The sequence below is a fragment of the Diadema antillarum genome, unplaced genomic scaffold (assembly GCF_040938485.1).
Source record: "Diadema antillarum isolate AM-2024a unplaced genomic scaffold, OU_Dant_1.0 seq00002269_RagTag, whole genome shotgun sequence".
NCBI lineage: Eukaryota > Metazoa > Echinodermata > Echinoidea > Diadematoida > Diadematidae > Diadema > Diadema antillarum.
In genome coordinates, this window is record NW_027272897.1 from 183470 (window position 1) to 206884 (window position 23415).

The 23415-nt window shown below is 38.6% G+C and overlaps 1 protein-coding gene across 1 annotated transcript; it reads left to right on the top strand.

The window, feature by feature from the left end:
* The first annotated feature begins 8339 nt into the window (after positions 1-8339).
* Positions 8340-17503, top strand: LOC139714421 (sialate:O-sulfotransferase 1-like). Its single transcript, XM_071626130.1, has 5 exons — positions 8340-8440; positions 10731-11178; positions 12527-12691; positions 15644-15847; positions 17148-17503. Exons 2-5 carry the CDS (start codon positions 10935-10937, stop codon positions 17501-17503), a joined length of 969 nt encoding a protein of 322 aa, XP_071482231.1. The 5' UTR covers positions 8340-8440; positions 10731-10934.
* Positions 17504-23415: the final 5912 nt, after the last annotated feature.

The window sequence follows — 23415 nt, forward strand, 5'->3', positions numbered from 1 at the left end:
CACTAATGAACATCCTGCGAAAAAAAAAAAAAAAAAAAGATCAGCCCACCAACCAGCGCGCGTCGTGAGTATATCTTTTCTGGATTGGGGAAGAGAGAAAACCCAACAAGTGTAAATAAAGGTGTTTACGTTTATCAAATTCGAGTCTTTAATCAGTTTCTGGTGTCAAGGGACGCAGATGATCCTGGACCTCTCAGAACAGAACGTGACAGGAAATTCACAAAATCCCCATCCTCAGTAGGCATGCTGCACGTACGCCTACATCCTGAACGCTTGTCTGCCAAATTGCCAGTTGTTCCAGATCCATGAGACTTGACTTGGTGGCAAAGTCTTTTGAGATAGAATAACAAGGTAGGCCTATTAACTCCCACACAATTATATGCTCAGTATTCTGTGCGTGGCAGCTTACAACAATACAAGAATGACACAAAACACACAGTTATACACATGGGGAGGCCTACAATCACAGGGTCCAATGGCACAAAGAATGTAAAAAGCACTAAACAAAAACGAATACAATAATCTCATAATTAGGTGGATTATTACACTACATCCAATAAGTCAATTTACTAGTTGTTACTGTTTAGATTCACATCGACTTGTTTTAAAATTATCTATGCTGAGTTTCTGACTGCATGCTGAACTGTTCTTACGCATCCTTCCTCGCCTTACCATACCCTGCCCTTTCAATACAGTAAAAAAGTTTCATATCTCTTATTCCTTATGTCCGAGATTGGCTCGAGGTATTAGCAGTGGCGGATCCAGGCGGGGTGCACCGGGCGCACGGCCCCCCCCCCTTATTGTTTGAAGGAACAAATAAGAACACAGCCACAAAAGAAATAGAAAGATAATTGGGGGTGGGGTGCGTGCGCCCCCTTTAATATTGTAAAGGCGCTCCCTTTTTACGGAATTCCTGGATCCGCCCCTACTCCAGTATTTATACGGTAACTTTTAATAGATAGGAATGGGGGAGGGGCGTTGGAGTATACCTTCCCACCTCCCTGAGTATACCAAAGAAGAAGTAGAAGACATTTAGTGACAGATGTCGCACAAAGAAAAGCTAAAACTAGTAATCATGACCGAGATCGAGACGCCACGATCCGAGACGCGCCGCATGGCTCACTGAACCGTCGTGCTACATTTGCTGGTGCCTACTAAAAGTACTGTACATAATTGAAAAACAAGTGGTGCTTGACCATGAAGCGAGCCTGTGTACGTGGCGCCCAGTCTGTACAGCTTTATCTCCGATTTCGAGTCTCGCTAGTGTACAGTACGAAACAAAGCAGAGATGCCAAGTTCAAAAAAATTTTATGAGTGAGATTTTCATGACTCGGCGTCTCGGCGCTCGCGCGCATGCGCGCGCGAACGAGGGGGGCATCCCCCTCCCATGGTAGGGAGTTTTTTAAATCATTAGTTCTTAATGATGCGATCTGGTGCATACTTATTTAGTGACTATTATTTACTTATTTTGAGAGACAAAAGGGAAATATACCTTCAATTTCAACTATCACTTTAATCCTTTGAGCTATGCTCCTTATTCTTGGCCCAAGTTGCAGACTTCACTCGATGCTTTAGAAAAATGGGTGCCATACGTGAGATCGTGAGACAGACCCCAAATGCTTCAGTCTCACGCAGAATGCGTGAGACTTGGTAGCTCTGAATATTAATTAAAGTACCGTGTAAACGAAACACTGTATAAAAAAGTACATTGTACGTGATATTTACACACGCAGCTTCCTGACCCGATATATGCATTGTTGATGCACCATGTAAAATAGGGGTCGGGCTAACTCGGCCCACGGGACATCTCGTCCCACCCGTCGAGAGTGGGCCGAGTTGTCCCACCCGTTGGTATCGATAGTGATCGTGAGCGCTTGTCTGTGTTTGAGTTTATTTCGTCTTTATGACGTCTTTTCTAACCGTAATATTTATGGAATTGTGTTCAGTGGTTTCTGTAAAGAATATATTCCAACTTTTGGGGGATACAACGACGTAAAAATGAAATTTCAGACGTTTTTATCGCGGTTCGCGATCCCCATAGGTTCATGTTCATTTCGCGCGGTGGGCTAACTCGGCCCACTAAGTTTTAGCTGTTGTTTTGTCAGTAAATCTCCGTAAAACTATTAATTTTATCATATATGAAGGTGTATTCAGGGTTCCTTCAACTAATGTCATCTTCAAGGGAGTTTAATTTTGCACATGTTTGGTGAAATGTTGGATATTTGTTCGCATGATTTCATCTTTGCCGTGTCCGCACCGCACTGGTCTCGCCACTGCAGCTCGCTCATACACACAGTGGCAGAGCTGAGCTGGCAGCGCCATGCCCACTCGGAGAGGCGCGGCGGCGGGGCGCGAGCGGCAGAGGGAGCAGCCGGCCACTCCGTACCCGTACTACATGTATTAGTAGAAAAGAAATCAAATTATGTAGCAGATCATTCGATGTGAACTACATGAAGGTCATTATATGCATTTGATATTAACTGTTAAATGTTTTGTTGTTGTTGTTGCTGATCTTATATATAGATCTGCGTTCTACTCAAAAGTTATTTCTGTCCAATAAATGTTACATTTTTTCTTAATAAAAACAAACAAGCAAAAGTTAAAGGGGCGAGTCTGTTTATGGGCATTAATTAATAAATTGTTTGATATCCAGTGGTCAGTTATTTTACCTGTAGATATAGATGGTTTGGTTGAATGGTTGATATCATGAAACCGGTAATGAAATGTAGTGCTTGCTAGATTGGCCTTGTTTATGATTGTAGGGCCTACAATGTACCTTTTGTGTGTACTTTCAAAAATAAAAAGGAATTGTTTTTGTTTTGATGACATAGCCATTTTTGCCATGGGAATCCTTACCCTAATTCAAGAGAAAAATCCTCTGCCACCTGTACCTGCACGATAATGGCCAACCATCAAACCTTTTTCTTTTTTCTTTTTTGTAATTTTCTTTTTATATACAAATGTATATACAGTGTATATCTCTCTCTCCCTCTATAGCTATGTTATGTATACTGTGATGATCTATTGAACCAAACTTGGACTTATCTTAATCTTTTCCATGCCTTAGCCCTATTATATGTGTTAATCTTTTACATTTTTATTTATTTGTACAAAACAAGGCTGATTATAAAATTCTCAAATCCTTGCTTATCCTGCACTCATACTGTTGAATTCATGCACATTTTTTTTTTTTTTTTAACAAGCAGCAAAGTTGACTAGCTTCTCAAATGGTCTTCCTTCTCAAGCACGGTACTCAAAGTGTTACATGATTTGCAGTCATGCAGGGTCACAAAAGAAACATTACAACATGCACTGGTAGGCATTGGCAAGGTCATGCACATAAGCTCTCATTTCCCTTCACAAAAGAATCTGTTGCTTTGTGGCCATTGCATCCTTTCGACTGTTGCCCTGCCCTTGATTACAGTATACCGGTACTGCTCTTTCCAAGAATGTTCATTTTGTATGTTTTGTTTTGTGTTGTTTTGTCATTTTAACATCTATTATTTTATCATTTCCTCTCTATTTTTTTTCTTGAATAACAGAACATTCTCATTTGACTTGAAATAATTATACTTTCATTTTCAATTATCACATTACCAAGTATCATCTGTGTACACAGCTTTCTTTCCACAACTGAGTAAAGTTCTGTATTTTTCATGATTCTTCATCTGGCTCTATAGATCGCCTACTGCCAATATTTCCGGTTCCTTTCCCCGTCTCTTTTTCACTCTTCCATCAATCCATTCTTTTCTTATGCATGATGAATGTGTTTGTCAAGTGTCAAATGAGATTTGATTTGAAACACGGCATACTTCATGTGAATTGCACATCAGTGTTTTTTTTTTCCGAATTCATATTTATATAGAACAACTAGTGTGTGCATATCTACACTGATGTTCAATATACACAAATTTGATATCTTTAATTAAAAAAAAAGTCTCAAGTAGCGCTGTACTATGGATTAAAAACATATGTGACAAAAACATTTTTTTTTTTAGAGTCATCACACTTCATCATCAGTGAATAGTGTGCATTCATAAAATGTGAATTTAATTCCACCACATTTTATAGTGTGTTATAACGGAATACAACATTTGTTCCTGTGACCTTGTAACAATTGCTCTGGTATTATTTTCTCCAAGGACTTGGGATCAAGGTTAGGATTGTGATAGGAGTAGGGTTAGAGTAATTTTTCTTTGTAGAATTTAAGTTTCACACAGTCTGGTTCTAACTAGGAGCCCTGCTGGAATGTGACTCCTGATGAGCTTATTCTCCATGTATAAGTTGCAGCTGAACAATCTTGCTTGTATACGTAGTATAGGCCCCATCATATTTCTAGTACCATAGCCCAATTCTAAACTCACCTTTGACTTCATGCTGAGACAGACTGCTGTACATTTTTATTTTGTCTGTACTATTTTCATGAGAAATATGAAAATACATGTAAATTGAAATTGAAATTGAGAGTAACAGGAATGGAAAAGATCAACTAAAATGTCAAAACCCAACTCACTATGACTACAAATGAAAATAAACGAAATGAAAATAAACGAAGGTGTCAACAAGCTGAGGTGAGAACTTCTTCTTTTTCTATGTCACTGTCGAACATCCCAATGTATTAGTGGCCGACTGGACAAGGAAGTTAAGTTCGGACTACCGAACTTAATATAGAATGTTAAACAAAAGAGTAGGTGTGGTGTGAAAGGGATGAACACATGAATGGGAAAGGAATGAGGGCGATAAAAAGAAACAGCATACAGGTCAATGAGAATGTGTGTCAACCTATGAACCTATACAATTACAAACTGAACAAAATATAATGATCTGAGATTGAAAAGAATGAAATAGCCAAGAAGCTCAACAAATTCAAGTTTGCTGTCTTACCGTGGGCCTATACATATCATCATAATACAATTTTAGGCGCTGGTAAGATAAAATTTGAAATATTAGCCAATGTTAAAAGCTTCGTTGAAAGTTCTAGGTGTTACCAAAAAAATCTCACTTTTGATCTTTAATGCAATGTACAATGTAGTTCCAAAACTATTACTAATACAGTACAATCTCAGAGCTTACCTGGTCATATTTTCCCCTACCAGGCCCTAGCAGTATCCATCCTGCACATCATTCATTCTACAGAATGAATGATGTAGAGTTGGAAGCAGCCAAGCAGGAAAAGGACCTTGGCGTTATAATAGATGAAGAATTAAATTTTCATCAACATGTCTCAGCAGCTGTCCAAAAGGCAAATCAAACACTCAGGATTATACACAGGACCTTTTCACAAGTGACGATGGAAATACTTCCCATTTAGTTCGTATCATTTGTTCGACCTCATTTGGAGTATGGCAACATTCTATGGCATTTGAGATACAAAATGGACTCTGACAAAGTTGAAAGAGTGCAGAGAAGAGCCACTCGTATGATTCCTGAACTCAAATGTTTATCATATGAATAACGCCTAGAAAAACTCAACATGCACTCATTATACTCCAGGAGACGAAGAGGCGATATGATTACTGTTTATAAGTTGCTCAATGGAAAGTTGGGGATTTCTGGTGACATGTTCTTCAAACCAGCCATTCACACATCAACAAGAGGTCATACACTTGTAAATACAAGCTCTTCACCAAACGTTCGAGATTAGAATTGCGAAGTACATTTTTCAGCCAGAGAGTAGTTGCCGACTGGAACAGCTTGCCTCCTAGTGTTGTTGAAGCTTCCTTGATTAGTAATTTCAAAGATTTAGTAGATAGACACTGGAGGGGGGGGGGGGGATTCAAAACCTCTGCTCCTCAACGCACATAAAGCAACAAAGTTGAAGATAATTATATTATGTCGAGACCGGAATACTACAGGACCAGTCCTCCACTTCCGTATCAGATGTGATGTGATGTGATGTGAAGTCTGCATGCAATTCAATACCACAGAGTTTACTGGTCTATCCTGCCAGAGAAGTAATACCTGGTACTTGGGTGTAAAAGAAAGAAAGAACATACATGTACTAATGTAAGATTAATTTCAGGGCCAATAGTTTTCATTGTTAGTAGCAAGGTGCAGTCTATGACAATTCAATGATAAAGTGATAAGTTAGTTTGCTACATAGATGTACTTCGATCACAATGTAATTTATTATTGCTTTACTACTAGAAGTTTGCAGTCTCTTAATGGACACTTTGAGATAAAGTGAATACATCAGAAGAGAAAGTAAATTTTGGTGGCCAGATATAAATGTTTAGTGGCACTGGTCCACTGCTAATAAATGCATTACACAACAGCCATATCAGTAAGGGTCATCATCATAGGACATAAACCCGACATACTTAAAAAAAAAAATCATATTAGGACAATTAATGTTAGACTTGAAGAAGGATAGTGAATGGTTAAAATCTTGATTATCTTTTGAATCCAGGCATCATTTTCTTTTTCTGAAACGTTACTGCCCCATAAGTGTGTATAAATGGATTTTTACAAGATGACAATGCAGTCAATGGGTATTGTTCACAAAGAAATATGTAAACAATATACACTGTACTGCAGTTGGCGGGTTTATGCACCAAAAAAACAAAGAGAATTAAATAAATAAATAAACAACATGAAAACTATCTGCTGCTTTTGTTACAAGGTTATATATTCCATTCATTTCAGTACCGGTATAACAGTATTTCTTCAAATTCATGAAATTCTTCCATCGAGATGTTTTTTACTGCAAGTGATTGACAGATTGCCCTACATCGATGTAAATAATTATCTATATAAATCATCATATTTACATAAACATTTATATCGATGTACGGTACGTGTAGGGCAATTTGTCAATCATTAGCAGCAACAACAGTATTTCTGTGAGCAATTATAGTACATTGAATAAATATCACTTTAGACTTCCCAATTCACCATAGTAGGCCTACTAGTAAATCATTTCAGTACCAGTACACAAAAAGGTGACAGTTTCACATACCAGTATTAAAACTTGTATTATTTCACAAATGTTACATATTGGTAAATTTAAGGAGCAGTGTCCCAACTTAACGAATAGTGTCATCCGAGTCACATGATAATTGCCAACAATACAGCATGCATCCAAATCGGTTTTTTTTTTTTAAATTTTTATGTGTGTGTGCTGTGTGTGTGTGTGTGTGTTTTTTTTTTTTTTTTGTTAACTCAGTACATACACTATCAATCATTTCGATAACGTTGATGCTGGGGGATAGACAGAAAAACAGCAAAATGACAACTGCAAACTGCACGAGGTTGGAATACATATTATTGAGACATCCTGAAAAAAAAAATATCAGAAAAAATAAAAGACCAAAAAAAAAAAAAAAAATCAGAAAAAAAAATGAGTCAAGCAACCCCCTATATGCCAAGCCTGAGCAGAAACCCTTGCCCCTGGCCTTGGCATTGGCTGGCGGTAGCACACCAGCTCAGCCCAATTCACGCGACGTTGCTGCAAAACACAGTTGAGTTGCTCTCTAGCTCTCAGCTCAAAGTTCAAGACAATGGATAGGAAAATGCCAACTGACTACTGCATAGAATTTACTCACACGAGAAAATTGGGAAGTGCAGCAAATGACGCCTTTTCCTCCAGCCCAATTTCAACCACCGTCCGTATCCGTAGCAACGTTTACGGAGTGGCTGGCTGCTCCCTCTGTGCCGTTCGCGGGGGTGCCCCGCCGTGCCTCCCAGAGAGTGGGCATGGGCATGGCGCTGTTCAGCTCTGCCACTGTGATGTGTGAGCGAGCTGCTGGTGGCGAGACCGGTGCGGTGCGGATACGGCAAAGATGAAATCATGCGAACAAATATCCAACATTTCATCAAACATGTGCAAAATTAAACTCCCTCGAAGATGATATTAGTTGAAGGAACCCTGAATACACCTTCATACATGATAAAATTAATAGTTTTACGGAGATTTACTGACAAAACAACAGCTAAAACTTAGTGGGCCGAGTTAGCCCACCGCGCGAAATGAACGTGAACCTATGGGGATCGCGAACCGCGATAAAAACGTCTGAAATTTCATTTTTACGTCGTTGTGTCCCCCAAAAGTTGGAATATATTCTTTACAGAAACCACTGAACACAATTCCATAAAAATTACGGTTAGAAAAGACGTCACAAAGACAAAATAAACTCAAACACAGACAAGCGCTCACGATCACTATCGATACCAACGGGTGGGACAACTCGGCCCACCCTCGACGGGTGGGACGAGTTGTCCCGTGGGCCGAGTTAGCCCGGATCCGTAAAATAGCGTACCCGTACGCGCGTCGTGTAGCAGACTACATACATGTAGTACATGCACCGAACTATGGATAGTCTACATGCATCAAAGAGATAGTGGAGGAGGCAGGTACAGGTGAGCTGGCGGAAGAATTCTAGAAAATGTCAACCCACGCCTGAAAGAAGTGCAGGGCGCGATGAGACACGGAGTATAACCGGTAAATTTGTTCGGAATCTTTAGCTACTGTACAAATGTATAATTTGAGGTAGTATTTGAATGTAGAGCGCTTGACTCCCTCTTGAGCTGAGTGAGCTGAGCTGAGTGAGTATGTGACGAGGTGAGATGAGATGCACCTGTTATGTCTACGGTACATGTACATACAAATTTGTACACTGCAGTTCCTCGCCTCCCGCCTCGGTAGCAATCAATGGATATCATATCAGACATCATGGTCAATGGCTGTGTGATGATGGTTAACGTTCTACTGCTGTTTGGCATTGCAACTGGTATTACATGTAATACTGCATACTGTATGTACTTAGCGACCACAGTAATTTGTATGTACACGGTTTTATGTGGATATGTGCAGCAGGGTAAAAATTGCTGAGCCTGACAGCTTGATTTTACTTGCGTGCACAACACTTCTAAAGACCAAGGCCAAGGGCAAGGCCATTTTTTTTTTCTTTAAATGCTTCAGGCCCAGGGCAGGGAAGGTGTATTTGTGAATTAACGAAGTTGAGCATGTTGAGTAAACAACCCTGTTGGCAGGCATGGCCCTTGCCTTGTTGTACAGAGGGTGCCTAGCTACAGTTTTGTACAAGTAGAAAGAGGATGTTTCATTCATTGATTAAAACTAAAACGGCCCAATCATTTATTAGGTGTCACTTCCCATATTCACACTTGTAACTCCTGCTTGCTTGTGTTTTTATAAGAGTGGGACCAAACATCCTAAGTTTTGTTACAGATGGTCAATTCTCAGTTGAAAAGTGAAATGCTGCCGCTTGATGGAATTGTGGGATTTTTATTAGTTTCCATGCCAGGTACAGGGGCAGATCTAGGAATTCTGTAACCTGTTAAAGGGGGGGGGGGGGGGGGGGGGGGGCGCAACTAATATTTGTGGTGCCCCTTCCAGGTTTCATTTCATTTTTAACAAACGATAAATAAGGGGGGGGGGGGGCGTGCGCCTCTTGCTCCCCCCTCAGGATCCGCCACTGAAGTATGAGCTGTACTTTCCCGATATGTTTGTGTAGGACCAAGACAGGCTACGAAACGAAAGAAGGAATTTTCTGTAAAGAATCATGAGTAAACCTAAGAATTGATGCAGTGCATTAAACTGCATCAATAGCTACACCAAACCATCAGCAGGTTTATCATTTCAATTTCCAAAAGACTGTGCACAGGGAGTTTTCGTCTCACCTCCCTGCCCTGGTACAGTCACAGCGAGCAGTAGACTTGCACGCAGCACGCTCAACTCCTCTTGCAGGTCGCTACACTCACTGTGACTGTGCACGTGCACGAATTATTGCTAGCTGCCTTTGCAAAAGGCTAACGCTTGTTTGAGCTGTGACACGTATACCCGATCAAAGCTAGCAGGAGGCGGCAGCCACTTCCGTTTCACCAGCGTCCGTGTAAAATCTGGAGAGTTGATCATCTTCTGTAGTGTGGGATCTTTGGTGGGACTGAGCTCACATAATGTTCATTAGCTTCTAGATCCAGCTGTTTTATGAATTAGATCTCCCCTGCCACAAACGGGAGTATTTACTCTAGTAGAAGTACTTGACCAGTAATCGACAGCTGCTGTCACTGATACAGGTACATGACAGAATGTTGGTTTGAAAGGTGGCTGTATTTTGTGGATGTATTCAAATAATCTGAGGAAAAAAAATAGAAGAAAATTATTATAAAGTATGTGGCGCATGTGGTGATCAGAGAAACCTACATGTACTTTACATTACCGGTCCTTACTTTACTTGTACTTTTCTGGAATAATGGTGGTCAGAGCCTTTTCATTGATCTGTATTGTATCCTCTGCTGCTCTTTATCCTTCCAATACATGTGTATAGCTTGGGCTGATATTTATCTATTTAAATATGTATCTTTCAAAGTGATATTCTGAAATCTCTGGGACATGTACACATGGCAAGGTGGGGTGAAAACTGCTTGAGACCAAGAACCTAACTTGAAGGAATACAACGTAACATGCATTTGCACTGCGTAGTCCCTTTAAGAGAACCATTATATATATATATATATATATATATATATATATTTTTTTTTTTTTTTTTTTTTTTTTAGTAACTATAGGCTCTACTGTGTGGTAATAATGATTATGACGATAACAATAATGGGATGCATTTAAAGTATTAAAGTCGCTTATTCTTGATTGTACATAAAATTTGTCATGTTACACACTTAATTATTGATTGTACATAAAGTTTGTTATTTTACACACTTAATTATTGCATTACTTAGTCTTGTCTGTTTTGTATTTTGTCAATAATGTACAGATTCCTCCTTATACAGATGGCATGCTTGGATGATGTCTGCATCTGTAATCCTGATTTCTACACCAGGAATGCTAGCGTAATAATACTCTATACACTTTGAGTACTTTAAAAGGAATAATCCTAGTGCATCGGCTGTCCTGTGATACTAGTAAGCAGCTAGTAAGGAAGATCAGGGTCAACTAACTGTACCAGCATCATTTCACAATGGCTGGGACTGGGAAAAGCACTCAGCATGGCTCAAACAGTTTACCCTTCTGGCTGATGTCACGCCTGTATGCGGCTCGTGTCACCATTCTGTGGGTCATGACCTTTCTGATGTTAACAGGATTCATTCTCAAGGGAGTTGTGGAGGAATTCTGTGAACAGTGTGAATTGGAGGACAAGCTGGCAAGAAAATCAGTCCCAACATCACCACAGCAGGAAGCTGTAAGAGCAGTGTCAAATTCATGTAAGTTGTAAGGGTAATATTCCTCCTGCCTTGTGAAAGAGGCAAGTCAAGTGCTGTATTATTATGTGAGAAAAGCGAAAAGAAAAAATCTGTAAATTGTTCTACACATTTGACATCCATAGATGCCAAGTCTGTCAACTGGCTAGGAGTGAGAAACTGTCATTTAGTGTTAAACAACTGAAGGGGTTGATGTGAAGTGGATGCATACTGCATGTAAATACAATTTTTCTTGCTTAATTCCCTTTTATTTGCAAGATGGACCTGCAAGACATTATTTTGAGCATCCCCAACTCCCCCATTAAAAGGAAAAAAATTGTTATAGTATATGGGTGAATGAGTATAGAATGTATGACTGACATGACTTATAGCAGATGCCAGAAAGTTTAGAGGCCTCTTTGGATTATATCACTGTTAGCTGTAGCATAAGATACAGCCATGTAGCCTCTAGCCAACAAAAAGAATAAGGAAAAGGTTTACCTTACTCAGTGTAGCAAGTGGGCTTCTCGTCCAATGTTTATTATTGATCCACGGTGTACCTGTGGTGTGCGGCATATTTTCTTCTTCTTTCTGGGAGTTGTGAGAAAATGATAACTAGGCAGGTAAGAGTGAGATGGGGAGTGAGACTCACGCCGTAGCCATGAGACTTGGTTGATCTGGACTTCATAAGCTGTACATAGTAGTTCTTTCATCAAGCGATGACGGCATTGAAACTTCAAAAATTCATAACCTTTTTGAACAGATTGTCTGATCTTCCTCAAAGTTTCACTGATGAGTACTAAAACTGCTGTATTTTTTCAATCCTTATGCACTGTATATTAGATGAACCTGTCTTTTAAGAGCATTCTGCCGTGTCTGTGGATTTTTTTAGTGGTAATATGAGTCTGTCTCAAACTTGCTTGAATTCAACTGTGACTGCCATCTGTTACAGATTTGAAAAAGTACCATGAAATTTGAGTGTGTTATTTAAAATTTACTGACTATGTCTGATAGTAACTACACTGTAGTACCCACTGAATGATCTAATGCTCTTCACTGATTAGCTCTATAAATGCTTGCCCCTCAAGTCATGGTCTAATTTTGGGAATCTAAAACATGCTACAGAGTGAGTGGATCATTACTACTTGTATCTGTGAACAATTAGCTATATTTGTCACATAGATTTAAACTCCACATTGGTTTTTTATTACTTTCCTCACCACAATCAACATCAGCAAGGTGTAATATTCCACAAATGTGCCCCTCTCTGTCATACCATGTTTTATCACACACTGTAGCCAAGTATCCAAATGCTGCATATATTTTATCAAGACAGTAATATGCACCCTCTGGATCTTTTTTTTTTCCTCAGCTGCATCCTGTCTGACAGTGGATTTTGCAAAAGAAGGAAGCCAGGAGCTAGTGGCGCTGGCAAGCTACCCTGGGTCAGGGAATACGTGGTTACGGCATCTGGTAGAACACTCCACCGGCATATACACAGGCAGTGTGTATACTGACAAGAAGCTGCTGTCAGGTGGTGGGTCCTTGCTTTGAATAATACTGTAAAAGTGGAAATTTTCACGGTGTTGAAATTTTCGCACATTTCATGCAACCAGAAGCTTGCATGAAAATAAAAGCATAATGTTCCAGTAGTTACTGTCTTGATTCCACAAAATTCAAACCATGCAAAACTCTTCTTAGCCAGCTTTTAACACGAAAAATTAGTCGCGCGAAAATATCCACATTTACAGTAGTCAGTCCTTGGAGACATGGGTGCCCAAATAGTAGTCCACGTTTTATAAATAGGCAACTCCCCTTAAAAGAAAGTCCTCAGGACTGGAAGTATTCTTTTGTTTATAATCAAAACTTTCTTACAGCCGAAGAATATAGATGGTAATTTGGGGACATGAGAATTTTTGCTTTGTTTTTATTGTGTTTGCTATAAGTTGAGCATGTTGTATTTATTGATGATGAGTGGCAGTAGATGGAGCATACAGAATGTTCCATCCAAAGAATCTTGAAGCACTCTTGAGGTCAAGATCAAAAAGTCCCAGGTCAAAGGTTACTTGTTGCCCTCCTGAAAGAACATTTCTAACCCAAGGCTGTAGATCTTCTGTACACTCCTGACAAAGGTCATTGTGTCATGCATGTACAATTTATTTCCACATAGATTTTCTGTTGTAACCATTTTTGCAGTGTTATATTATGTACCGTCAAGCCCACAATGTGCTCAGAACAGCTTGTGCCACCTCATAATACAGTAACTTTGTAATGCACATAATGTACAGTTCTTTCCTAATACAGTGTACTTCATGCACTGTTTCCCAAAGTCACACTGGAATATAAAAAAAAAGATATCATTGTTCTTTTGTTTATTATCATTTATCATTTATGTTAACATGAAAACAGAGACTCCAACCCCAAGCACCTTCTGATCTGGAGATTCTCCCGCCCGAAACCCCTAGCAAACAGGAGACTCCAAGTTGATGTGTGCGAAGCGCGAAGTTCCTAGGGTTCTAGATGCTCTCTGGTGCTATCTAAGGCTTATTTTTATGCCTCCGCCACGAAGTGGTGCCGGAGGCATTATGTTTTCGGGTTGTCCGTCCGTCCATCCGTCCGTCCGTCCGTACGTCCGTCCATACGTACGTCCGTCCGCATTCGTTTACGCGATAACTTGAGTAATATTGACTGGAATTTTACCAAACTTGGTCCAAGTATAAAGTATGATGGGGCAATTACTTGATTAGATTTTGGGTGAAATCGGCCAAAGGTCAAAGGTCAAAGGTCAAGGTCAAATCATTAAATTGTACCTGTTTACGCGATAACTCAAGACTGGATTCAGCAAATTTCACCAAACTTTGTCTGAGGATGATGTATGATGGGACAATTACTTGATTAGTTTTTGAGTGAAATTGGACAGAGGTCAAAGGTCAAAGATCAAGGTCAAATCCTAAAATGTATCTGTTTAAGTGATAACTCAAAACTGGATGAAGCAGCTTTCACCAAACTTGGTCCAAGGATGATGTATGATGGGGCAATTAGTTGAGTAGATTTTAGTGACATTGGCAAGAGGTCAAAGGTCAAAAGGTCAAGGTCAAATGCTAAAAACGTTGCTATTTCCCCCATATCCATGCAATGCCGGAAGGTATTTTCTTGAAACCTAGTGTAGACATGTACTACTGCATAAAGATTCTCCAGAGAGAGTTTCATGTCATAAGGTCAAAGGTCAAAAGGTCAAAGGTTATGTGAATATGTCACAATTTCACTTTTCTCGCAAATGGTTCAATGTATCTTCATGGAACTTGGTACATACGCATGTACTGACTGGCATGGATTTTCTAGGGAATGTAGGGGTCATGGGTCAATAGTCAGGGGATTAAAGGTCAAGGTCAAGGTCAACTCCTCAAACTGTTACTATTTCCCTCATATACTATTATATGCAATGCTTGCATTATTATTTTTAAAACTAAAACTTGATATATACATGTATTCCCTAATGGAGATTCTCTGGGAAATTTTCAGCCAGAAGGTCAAAGGTCAAAGGTTAAGGGTCAAAGGACAGGTTTAAATGCAAAAAAAAAAAAATATTTTATACTGTAATTACACTCTTTCTTCATACCTTGAAAATTACTCAATCCATAAACTTATAAAAGGGTCGGTCAGAAGTCAAGTAAAAATTCTCAATTCTCTAAATACAGGTGCCTGCACTCTTAGACAATTATAGCAAACCTAGTTCAAGGAAAGTGAGCATTCAAGATATTTCTGACAAACCTGTCATTTCAATATTTTGTCAGTTTTGTGAAACTGTCATAACACATTGTGAAGACATTGTACCATACACCTATTGGGAGAACCATGCACTATGGCGGAGGCATCAGTCGCCATAGCGACATTTCTAGTTTCAACATACGATAGCAATAAGTAAGAAATCCTTTCCACCGGGAGACACAGTGCCAGGGCGGGAGAAATCAAATCTCAAGCGGGAGAACGGGAGATTTTGCAAAAATGGATTTTCGGCAGGAGATCTCCCGTCGAAAACGGGAGAGTTGGAGTCTCTGTGAAAACAATCTTCCATGGGAGAGCATCCCAAAATCGTTATTTTTGTGAATTGTTACAAAAGGTTCAGTATCAATTGATCATGTTAGTCTAACTCCAGACTTACATCTAATTAACCCATATAATTATATGATGCCCCATTTTCTTGTAAGATGAATGCAGATAAGTGTGTTGTGTTTTGCTTTCTAATTTGTAATTGTAATAATGATGAGAGCCATGCATCGACTCTTGTGCATGACAGTGTGAAGGGTATGAATGATTCTTTGTGGCTACATCAACTGTAATTGGATGACAAGAAGTTCCGTTTATTAATATGTGTGAGTGTCTCACAAATGTACATTGTATATCACAGACTTCTCACATGTAACGTTAGCGTTTCTTGGTCTATTTAATGCAATTTCTTGGTTGCCTTCTTCTGTGTATGAATGACTAGGTTTTCATGGAGAAGAGAGGGACTTTATGGAAAGGTCAGTTTTGGGAGTGAAAATGCATCGCTGCAGCAAAAGAGAGTTGAAGAAGTTTGATGCTGTTGTGTTCCTGGTGAGGAACCCATACAATGCCATGGTCTCTGAATGGCACAGATACCATTCTTCCCAACACACCGGCACAGTGGACCTGGACACGTTTAAGAGTAAAGGTATGACTTACGGCTGATTGCATCACAAAACCAACAACAAAGTCCCCCAAGAAAATTAATTTGATTTGATCAGATATTGGTGGAAGAGATTCTCAGTTAGAGAATGATATAAGACTCATCCTGAGTGGATTTTCCTAAATCCTTGAAAGAAGAGAGAGTAAGGAGATATTACTATTTAGAAAATGTGACTTTTGAAGTAAATATTCTATGTATATTTATTCACTCATTCTTGTTTTCTGTAGTGATAAACTATTTAAAACTTTAACATATTATTCTATAAAGGGGTAATTAGAATATCTCTGAACTGGGCATGATCACTTAGCCCATTATAATGTACGATTACTGGTATGTCAAAGTGTCATTGCTTTGTGTAGAAGTGCAGGAGTTCATGCATTCTTTCATACACCACATGGGGAGACACCAAAGTTGAACCATGGTTATTACCAAATATGCTTAAAGCAAGTATTACTTGCAGACGTACATATTGCCAGGGTTACTCTTGAAGATTGCACTGAAAAACTTTTAGGGACCCCTTCTGACCAAGAACACATTATTTGTTAAACGACTGGGAAATCAACCTTTTAGATTTGTTTTGTGATATGTTGTCACAAATAATCTCTCTCTATAGCACACAGTGCCTATATCTAATCCCAGGATCCAACCCATTTAATTTTGAGTTCCTTTCTGTTACTACAACAAATGCTTCAGAGTGAAGCAAACATACGTTCTGGGGACAGTGGCTTGCTTGTTGTCTATAGCACTTTGTGTTTTTGTTGTTTTTTGATGAAAGTTATCATCATGTGAAAATAACCAAGTGTGATACTAGATATCAATGTGGTGATTTTATCCTGTGAAGAGTATCAGTCTGAGAAGTGAAATGTAATTGAAAAGTAATCCTTTTCAGATATTGATGATGGAGTTTACGTAATAGGAAAAACTCGTTCTCTGTGAGAGTTATGCTAGCAAGTATATTAGCAGATGGGTTAAAATTTTAGTGTAATTGGGCAAATGATAAGAGAGTTATGACTGTGTCAACAATAATATATTTTCCAGAATGGCATAAAAAGCATGTAATATACATGCCATATTTTACCAGTCAAATTTGGTTTGATGAACCATTCCAACAATACAACATGCCACAGAACACCTTTATTTTATGCATTGACTCTTGGATATAATGTGATAGTCACATTTCTTATTTGTTTCTCTAAACTGCTGCCTTTGACTGAAATCTGTGAAGACTGAATGTACTTTTGTCTTAATTTTCATTAACGTTCATATATCTGTGCTTCTTGTGCAGAGTGGGAAGAATTTGTGGAGGAGGAAAGCATTCACTGGGAGAAAATGATGCGGAACTGTTTGAAAAACAACGGGCGCCGCCTCGTCGTCTTCTACGAGAACCTCCAGACCAACCTGTTGATCGAACTCGCTCGCCTCATGGAGTTCTTCAAGAAGCCAGTCAACATCGATCGATTGAGATGCACGATTGAGAATGCCGAAGGCAAATTCCATCGCTCCAACTCGCTCGACTTTGATCCCTTCACCCCAGAGATGGTGGTAGCAGTCAACCAAAGAATACAAAGTGCCGCAGCGACACTGAAGAGCCTAGTGGATTTGGAGTTTCCAGAGGATTATAAGAGACCAGTAAAGTCATAGCAAAAGAAAAAAAAGGGTCACGGACATTGGACATGAGGGTTAAAGATTCCAGTGGATATATCTCCTGGTTCCGCATGGCATGACATCAACTTCTGGAAAAAGACTTGTGCATCCCGCAACCCATGCTGAAAATCAACAACTCAAACTTGTTCTCATGATCATGCACTTCTCTGGCACATCATATTGGCACGTACAGTATTTTCAAAGCCACTGGAACTTTTTCCCTATTTTTTTTTCGAGGGCATTGGTACTAATGTTTTCTGTGTATTTGTCTGTGTCATTTTCTCTTTTTTTTTTGTTTCATGCTTTTTAAGAGCATGAAAATGACTTCAGCACTCTTACCGATACTTCATGTACATGTTCATAGCTCGATGATCATGCTGAAATTTGAGAAATGTGGTAAAAACTAGCAGTTACCTGTTGGAGGCTACTACAAAATGTATTGTTTCAAGCAAAAATCTGAGAGTTATTTGATGAAATTGATCATGCTTCGTACAAAAATTGTCTAGACTGTAGACAGGGCATTGCTGGAGTGCGATTAGCCTGTTTCAAAAAGTTTGTCTTGCCACACCATTTGCAGCAAGTGAATTAATGTTTGAAGGCTTAAGCCATAGCAGACAATTTCAAACTTCAAGCATGGTGTGTTCAAGTTTGGAGTCACAAAGTTCCAAGGTCACAGAAGAGTCACAGTCAGTTTCTGTAATCACATTGAAATTCATTGTGGTTTGTATGTTTACGATTCAGCAGTAAAATCCGAAAATTTGATATTACGTTCCAATTTGAGGTCTGGTTGTCGATACTGACTGAATGTGCATCCTGGTAAACTAAAAACATCCAGGAATTTTATGAGATTCCTCTTCTTCTTCTTCTTCTTCTTCTTCTGTTTTTCTTTTTTTTTAAGAAACCATTATTTCATCTCTCATTTCAAAACGAAAATGTTTCAAAAAATGTGGGAAATTATGGTTTTGAGGTACAAAAATAGTGGGAAAAAGATTCAGTATTTGTAAGACAATTGTGTATGTTATAACACAGCTCAACTTAATCCCATTCAGTTAAACTGATAGTTGGAATGACAAATAAATGATATCCACACAGTCAACTCACAAGAATTGAAGTCACTGAGATGTAAGAAAATGATTTTCTGCCATCTCCATTCTAGACCTATGTTGAAATGTTTATGGAGCTCCTTCATAGCTGAGCATTTGTTCCGTGGGTGATCAATTTTGTGAGATAGACTGCATTACCATTCTGCTCCTAGAGTAACTTAATTTCTAATATCAGTACTTTTTATATCGATCACCATGTACAGGTAAACCTCATTTCCATTTCCGCTTAGACACCAAGGCTACTTGAGTTATCACACTCTGTTTGCACTCCATGTATCAGGTTGTCAGTTTTGTCTTGTTTCTTTTTTCTTAACTCTAAGTGCTTCTCAGATGTAGTATTGAAACTTGGTAGGTATTAATGGCAGGGAAATTTATGTCACTGCTAACACAATGACTTAACAGGTGCTCTAGTGATTTTATTATACATTCTGCATGGTAACAGCTGTTTGATACGTATTAACCATGTGTACATGGTTCTAACCAAAAATTTAAGTGGCAATTAATGTAAGATGTAATGTAATATGATCAATGCAAGATACAATTTACAGACTTTACAAGTCTCGCTGATTCTGCAATAGACTCTCTGAAAACTGTTATATCCTGTCATGTCTGAACAAGGGAATATAAAAGGTCTTCCTTATTTGGGAATCTGCCCATTGAGTGCATGGTGATACACAAGTATATGTCTGATTGCTCTCTGGAACCTCCCTGGTTATGTTGTGCAAAAGTCAGACAGTTTAATATTATGTTCAGTGTTTATGTGCAGCATGGCAAATGGTTAATTCCTTGACAAGGTAAGGCCAACATAGAAGTCAGCTCTTCACAATACAGTGCGACCTCTCCTATCCGGCGTCCCTTTATCCGGATCTCTCTATTATCCGGATGTGATCTCTGCGGGATTTTTTTTTTTTTTAGTGTTATAATTATGGGGAAAAGGGGGATTTCAAACAATTCCAAATAATGGTCGACTTCACTTAGCCAGCCATGGTGATCAAATTTTTAAGTTTGGTTTCGTCAACTCACTCTGTTTCTTCCAAGACTGCTTAATACATTCCTCAATGTTCAAGCAGGTACATATATTTGACAACAAATTGGTTCCATTTTGGTTATAAAAACCCCCCGAAACAACTGCGTACAATTTGGCACTGATAGCAAAGAAAGAGTTTCAGTGTACGCTACCTGCCATAGGTTAAATGTGCATGTACAGTGTATATGTGTAGCTACCACATTACAGCTGTTAGGTAGGCAGCTGTGTGTATTGAACATTAAAACATCGAGTCTCCCATATCTGGCCAAATCCCTTATCCGGATGAGCACTGGTCCCGACATGTCCGGAAGGGAGAGGTCAGACTGTATAAGATTTATTTTTGTTGTTGCTGTTTGTGCCGTAGTCAAAGTTACGCTTGACTTCATAGAAATTATGGTGCATGCCAGTGTGGTTAGGGCAAATTTCACAGTGTGTGGCTGAAACAGATTAGGGATGTGTGGAGGCATTTTTTCTTAACACCTTGATGTCAATTTTGTTTGTTTGACACAAAAATATGTATGTATGTATGGATCAAAGGGCTTCTAAATGAATGATTATGAGAGCACAGTCTGCTATTATATACCCAAATTATTATTCAGCCTCCCTCCGTAAAAAGTCAATTTGATATTTTCGCATTGTCTAAGATATCACTTGATTGCTTGCCCTTGCCGTTACTGTAAAACGAGGAACGTTCTTGTGCATTTTAAGTTTGCGAATTTCGCGAGAGCCAAGATTCGCGAAATTAAAATGTACACAAAAGTTCTTGTCTACACTCTATTTATTGAATGCCAGTGGCAATTCGCGAAAATGTCATGCCGCAAAAAAGACCATCAGCTCCAATTCGCGAAAATTTCATGTTGCGAATATATCATGTTTTACAGTAATTGAATTTTTCCTTTGTGTTGTCACCCTGAATGATGATATCCCATCATACAGTGGTCGCTGGGGTGACAAGACCTTGTATCTGCAATTTTGGTGAAAATGACTTTTTTTGATTAATGGTCAAATAATGGGGTCCTGTCCAAATCCCAACTGTCTTACTCGAAAAATGAAGCCACCATGGCATGTCAAAGGAAAGGCTATCCCATTCACCACAGTGCTTTGGCCGCCATGTTTTTTGGTTCTCCTGAACATTTGACATTTTGTAGATACGAGGTCTTGTCGCCCCAGCGACGATATGTTTTGTTGTTGTGTTTTTTTAACCATGGCATTTTATGTTGGATAGTACTATATTAAAGCAAAACAAAATAATAAGAGCTACCAGTATTCTTTTTACAGAATTCATAATTTCTTGTACTCTAATATTTCCAACTACCAGTAGTTTAGTTTCTTTTCTTTCAGTAGGACAATGTGGTCAGGTTGCTTTGTATTTTTGTGTGTTTCAGCAGGTTTTGAAGTCATCCCACTAGCAATTAGGGCAACACAAAATGTCGTTTTCAAATCAACAGTTACAAATGTGTCAAAGGAAAATAAGTTAACATGATTCATGATAGTAATTATTACATGCATAAACTTGTTATCTTTGATTTGCAGATGTCTCCATATCCCAAGGAAATTAAAGGTGAACAAATCTAGCCCTTTAAAGGTAGGGGATACCTTTTACAGACCACCCAAAATGCAGTAAAACAGTAGATATGATCCTCAGGGGACTTGTTTTGGCCACTGCTGAGAAATTTGGAAGTCAGCAGTTATCTACATTTGAATAATGCACAAAACTCAGCTACTCAGTAGTTCTGTGTGTCAGCCACACTTAAGCCTTTTTGTTGCAGTCTTCTGTATTTTTTTATCTATAAACACAAATCTAAAAGTATAAGAGCTGATGTAATAACATATAGAGTGTGTGGCAAGAATGTATATAGAAATGTTTGTAGGTTTTGATGAACTTTCTTCACAAAATATACATGATGGACACACATGCAGTGCATGGGTCTGCAAAGGTAGCCTAGTAATGTACTGGAATTTACGGTGAGCCCCGAAAAAAATTCAATTCAAAATCTAACGGTCAATAAAAATGTACTAAATGTTACCTTCCACTTCCAATACTTAATGGGAGTTTCTAAAATGATACTCTCTTCAACATACCACTGTATTTATACAACTCTTCATTTAAGGCATGCAAATGGGATTCCCTACCTTTAAAGTCAGGTTTTCTTATATATGACAGATAAGATTGAATATTGAAATTTAGTGTGGGTAGAATGCCCTTTCTCCCATTTTGTCCCATTGCAAATACTGGCATAGATTAGGACAGGAAGAAAGCATGTGAACAGAGATTTAAAATGCTGGGACCAATGAATTATATTGTATACATGTATTGTCATATTGAAAGAAGTACAGAATTGTTGAAATAGTTCTTTGTCCTGTCACTGTGCAGGCATTTACTCCCATTTTGTGTATGATTAAGGGCTATAACTTTGGGTACTATGCGTCCATTTGACTATGGATTGAACTGTATAGCATGTTTGGGCAATGTGTGTTGGAGAAAGGCATCTTTTGCTGTAGATGTACAATGCAGTGTAAGATAAAGAGTGCTGGTATTTTCAGTTCAGTGATATCTTAAGTCATGAACCATTTCCCCTGATTACTAGTATTGCTTCTTGAAGGAGTTTCCGTGAACACCTCTATGGAACATGCACCATAGTGCTTCAAGATCCCACTCTTCTTTGTTTTGTTTTTGAATTGATAATATTCAGCTAGGGTCAACTATTGCACCTGTCTGTGACTCATGCCCTATCAAGCCCTAGCTTGTGCAATACACCGTAATCTATATTCTAGTATTGCATTCAATCCCATCAAATTGGAAGATGATTAGTGTGGTTACAAATACTCACAGCCCTTTCATTTATGAAACAGCAACGATTAAATAATTCACAGTCATTAGTAGTTCAAAGGTCAGTTCACTGTTGGATGTCATTTTTCAGCATATGAGTTGACAAAGTAATTTCTGTATATTTATGCTTTTATTTACGTGCTGACATGATATTACTAGTAGAATGGCATAAGGGTATGAGAGGCTGAATTTAAAGTATATAATACTTTTTGGTGTTATTGAAAGGGATTTCTCCTAGAAGTAAATGGATTTAAATCAACTGCCTTAGAAAAAAAAATGTCTATGAAAACTGTGACAATTTGAAGGTTTCAAAGTCATCTTACATTGTCTTGTCATGGGAAGTGAAAATAAAAAACTGCCTCGCAAGTCTGTTGTGTTATTATGGCATCACTTGCCTTTGAAACCTTTATTTACTCTGCACAGAAAAGGCAAACTGTAATTTTTTGTTTCTTCTGCTTTTTTCTATTGTATGGCAGAGTCTGAATTAGCAAAATCTCAAGCACAAAACAAGTGGAGGTATGATAAGAAAGTCACTAAGACAGTCAGCAAGTTAGAGGCTTACTTACAGTAAAAATGTCAACTTTCCTGACTCAAATCTGGTTTCATTGAATGCTTTCAAATCGCTCGCCTATATATTTCCTGCATTTATGCAATATGAATTGTTCACGCAGGGTATACTTCCCTCCCTCCTTGCATTACCCTCAAATCTCATTTTCATTCAGTATCATTCATCAAGTTGATACTTCATGTCTGTTGCGGTATAAGTATCAGAGATTAATTACTTTGTTATACATGTAGCTGTGATTGACTCTGTTGTCTTTCTTGAAATACTATTGCTGTAGGCTCTCCACCTGGTAAATGTGTAATTTTTGTGCACATATTGTTTGTAATGCTCTGTTATTTGAGATACAACCTCCTTGCTTGGACGTGTATGCAATATACATGTATT

What these genes read in the sequence shown, in the direction of transcription:
- LOC139714421 (XM_071626130.1), top strand. Translation starts at nt 10,935, where the DNA reads ATGGCTGGGACTGGGAAAAGCACTCAGCATGGCTCAAACAGTTTACCC. An exon ending in CAAGAAGCTGCTGTCAGGTG is followed by an intron (nt 12,692 to 15,643) that starts GTGGGTCCTTGC and finishes ATGAATGACTAG; the next exon opens with GTTTTCATGGAGAAGAGAGG. An exon ending in GGACACGTTTAAGAGTAAAG is followed by an intron (nt 15,848 to 17,147) that starts GTATGACTTACG and finishes CTTCTTGTGCAG; the next exon opens with AGTGGGAAGAATTTGTGGAG.